The 4,375-nt window shown below is 39.1% G+C and overlaps 1 protein-coding gene across 1 annotated transcript; it reads right to left on the bottom strand.

Moving 5' to 3' along the window:
- Nucleotides 1-237: 237 nt before the first annotated feature.
- On the bottom strand, nt 238-4,135 carry PEX13 (peroxisomal biogenesis factor 13; the record flags this gene model as incomplete). Its single annotated transcript, XM_010190555.1, has 4 exons — nt 238-850; nt 1,381-1,506; nt 1,960-2,657; nt 4,045-4,135. Coding segments are annotated over 4 exons (1,211 nt in total), but the record flags the coding sequence as incomplete, so codon positions are not given.
- Nucleotides 4,136-4,375: the final 240 nt, after the last annotated feature.

Here is a 4,375-nt window from a genome sequence, read left to right as displayed (position 1 = left end):
TTTCTTACAAAAAGCAAGTGACTTCTAATGATTTCATTATGTCACAAAAAGCTCTTGCAATTCTCCCTCCTTTCAGGGGGAAACAATGCACTATTATGATTTTATGGTCCTTACTATCCAGTTTTGGAGGACACATTACAGAAATCTATCTTCCCTTTGCACATCTATTGAAGAGGCCTCTTATCAAGCCGACATTCCAATGAAAATTGGATGTTAATCTCCAGATTTCAAGAACAGTTTGCCTTCTTAACAAGAATAGGCTGGCAGTCCCTATTTCTTTTTTTGTTTACTTTGTTATAAATGCCTCAATTCTCCTCATTTCAAGATCTCCGAGTTGCTGCCAGGTGGTTGGGTAGAATTACTAATATACAGCCTTAGGTGAGTCAAAAATAAATACTACGAATTTGAGGAATCATTATCCCCATCCCTTCACCAGTCAGTAGCAGCAATAACTGGTAAAAACCCATTAATGTTCCACTACAATACAGATTTTCAACAAAACCCTAAGTTTTATTAATAAAGCACAGTTCAGTTGCTTTGTTGATGAAAGTGCATTAGAGTTCCTGTTTCTCTCCACTAACGATAGTGGAGTCAGATGCAACAGGAGCTTTATTACTTCCAGCAAAAACAGAATCAAAAGCAGCTTCCTGCTCCTCCAAAGTCACAGCAGCAGTGGGTCCTCTAACAGATGTGCTGGTAAAGGCTGGCCGTTGCTCTGTAATTCTTTCCAGGTCCACTGTTTTCCTACCTCTTCTTTTGCCCAGGATTTTGATGTAATTAGCTGGCACAAGTCCTGTTGTTTGGCCATCATAACTAGCCAAAAGCCAACCACGAATTCTGGGTTGTTGTTCTGAAGAAGAAATTGCAAACGTATCAAGTTACAAAACAATTCAAAATACACTGTGGTTGAGGCACAAATACACCAGAAGGTAGGCAACACAACAGCTCATCAGGCAGAGAAAACAACTGTGATAAAAGGCAAATACAAATTACTTCACAAAAGAAATTACTAGGATCTGCACTGGTCAGGTGAGCTGAAGAGTACTGCGAAGCGCAAGTTGTTCTGAAATCAATCGCCACTGCACTGCAAATGCCTAAGGATCTTTACAGTTGTGCAGCACATGTGAGGAAAAGGTAACCACAAGAGTAGCCACAAAGCATTCTCTAAGTAAGTTTAGGCTGTATCATGTCTGAGGAAAACTGAACAAAAGTGCTCGGTAAGTTTTATTACACTGCAAGTAATAACTTAGAGAGAAAAAAAATCAGTGTGGATGAGGAGTTTGGTCAACAAGGGTAGGGTTTTTATATATTCATTTTCAGACTAACAATATGACTTACTTAACATGTATTTACAAAATAAATACTAATTTAAAATTTTACCTTTGGGTGCTAATTTTAGCATGTCACCAGCACGGAAAGAAATTTCTTCTTCTGAGAGAGCACTGAAATCATATTCTGCTCTTCCAACTACATGATCATCTTCTCCACTTGCCCAGTTACTAGATACTGTTACCAGAAAGAAATTAAAAGTTTATCTGCTTTGAATTATAATGTTGTGGTTTTTTGTTTTGTTTTTTTTTTTTTTAAAGAAAAATGAAAAAACACCACTTCAACTTCGTTGCTGCAACTTGTCCAATAAAGAACTGACTGGAGTAACAAAACAAAGCATGACGTATTGAGTCAATCCAACCAATACTTTTCCTCCTGTCCCAACTAATAAAAAGGAAATAGAAAGGAACCATGATTCTGGAATCACACAAAGCTTACCATGAAACTGCATCCTAACTCAACAACAGGCTACTTAAACAGGCTGTTACTTGTATCACATGCCTAAAATTTAGTTTTGCACCCCAGTATCTATTAAGTTCTATTACTGTAGTATAAGATTAATCGCTATACAAGTGATAACAAAAGGAACAATATATGTGTCACTTCTCTTGTGCTGCAGATCATCTTTACCTGTTTCTTCATCACTGTATGCAGAAAGCAGTTTCCAAATCAGATAAGGACCTCCCATTATAACCGCAAAGAACAAGAAAATGGGCCAGGATTTTGCGGAGTTAGCCGCCTTGTCTTCAAGGCCAACGCGAGCTACTGTCCCCTCACTTTCAGCCCACAAATCCTCATTCTCAGAGCTCTTCCGCAGACCTAGTAATCGCTGTAGACGTTGGTAGAGATATCTTATAGTTCTCACTAAAGCAAAAGCTGAAAACACCTTTGTGAAGTGTACTTTGAGACGGGAGAAGTGGTTGGCTACATCCAAAACAGCTCTGAAACTGTTGTACACAGCTGAAAAGGTAGCATCCATCATCATGCTGACCGAAGCAAACGCATGCACGATACTTTCAATGGACTGAAATGCACCTCTGCTGCTCTCTTCAGCCTGCTGAACAAACCTGCTGGGAGGAATATCATCTGTACGAAAGCGGTTATAACCCAAACCACCATATCCGTAACTGTAAGGACTATAGCTTCCATAAAAAGAGGTTCCATATGAACCATAGCCTGGAGAAAAAGAACTAGTATATGCTGGCCTGAAAGTGCTCAAACTACTGCTTCCTGTTTGCTGTGATGGTCTTGGCAAAATAGGTGGCGGTATTCGTGCAACTGTGGGTTGTCCAGGCCTGGTCAGCAGGTTGTCGCCCAAGTCAGCAGACCTAAACAAATTCAGACAAGCAAGATCAGTACTCAAAGTAAGTTTATATTTTCAATTCCCCAGAGTTCTTGGCTAACTATATAAATATGACAAGGTGTTTCAGTAGTGCTAGGAGAGGGAACCTTGTAGACAAACACTCAGTATGTTGCACAACCTTTGTGGGAAGTAAAGATTCTAGTCAGGAAATATAGGTCTTCTGGAAAACAAACCAAACCCAATCCAACCCAAAACCAAAAAAATCCCACAAAAACCCATAATGAGACTTTCAGTCTACTGTATCGACAAAGAAAGCATGAAATGCTACATCTAGATCCACCAAATCTGTTGCCATAAAACCCGGGTCTTTTTTCTGCACACAAAAGCCTCTCATATGCATTACCAATAATATTTATGAACTTTACAATATGAAAGCTTTCTTTCCAATACTTTTTCTCAACTCTTCTATACAATGAGCCAATGATAGAGCAGGAAGGAAGCTTGAGGCTCCTTTGGATCCACCCTTTGAAAAAAGGGTGGTGTGACCTAATCGAGAATCCATGTAATTATACAACACAGGCAAGGGCTTTAGGTCCCCCAATTTCCCCCTCTACCCAAACTATCTAGTTACCTCTATGTAGCATGTCAAGGGATTGAATCTGTTACTGTTAACTGTTGGCTGAAAGCAGTATTATGAGTCAATGATTTGTTTTTAATTTAGTAAACTTTTCTTCCTTTGTATGCCTGTAAGTTTAAGTAGGTTTATCTATGCCCTTTGTAAGAAGGGTCTGCAAATACTAGACTGGTATTTGAATTCTATCAAGCAGCTGTCCAACCTCTGATGCTTGATTAAAAGGTTAATCACACATCATCATCCTAAAAGTTAAACATTTTGCTCATTTCACATGCTTACTGCCTTATGCCATGAGTTCCCACTTCTGTAGTCTATTGAATTCACAGAAAAAAAAATAGAAGATGAGAAGTCAAGTTTGAATTGCTATTCAACTGAAAGCAGTGCAGAAAGAAGCAATGTGAAGCATGCTTGCTATACAATTTCCATATAAGGTGGGGAACAACTTCTCGGCAAAACGTACAGGTTTCCACAGCAAAGAATAATATTTCTATCTTTACACTGTTTGATTTTTCCATCATAGACTTTGACTCTCTTAACAGTTAAAAACAGAAACAGAAATAAGATATTATTACAGAAAATAAAGGTACTATAAGATTATTAATTCACACTACCCTCCCCCTACCCAATAATCAATTTAGCCACCTCACTTTGAGGCTGCTTGAAGCAATTTACAATGACCCAGATAAAGCCACCAAAAAGAATTAATTTCTTGCTCAGCAAGCTTTAGCTTGCAGTGAAAGCAGAAAGGTTTGTTGAATGTTTATAGTCTTGAGCTAACCTTTTGCCCAGTTTCAGTTCACTCTTATGGTAATCGCTAGCACTAAATGAAAAACAAGGCTGGTCTTCAATCACCAAGCTTTCCTTCATTTCTGATAAAAAGGAAGAAGTTTACAAACACCTTCTGTACAACATCCTTGTTCATGAGTGGGCTGGATTTTCTGGAAGAACTGATTCCCGGGTGAACAACACACCAACCACGGACATATACACACACATCTTTTCCAGTTCCTGGGGACACCATCACACTGCTTCTGCATTCCTACAGAGGCACGCACGCTTATGCGCCTACATAACCCCCCAGGAACGGACACCCGCACTTTGTTTACTCG

This window comes from Mesitornis unicolor, unplaced genomic scaffold (genome assembly GCF_000695765.1).
Source record: "Mesitornis unicolor isolate BGI_N332 unplaced genomic scaffold, ASM69576v1 scaffold26298, whole genome shotgun sequence".
In the NCBI taxonomy this organism is placed as follows: Eukaryota; Metazoa; Chordata; class Aves; order Mesitornithiformes; family Mesitornithidae; genus Mesitornis; species Mesitornis unicolor.
The sequence above is the reverse complement of the archived record's forward strand: the minus strand, read 5'-3'. Positions and strand labels throughout refer to the sequence as shown.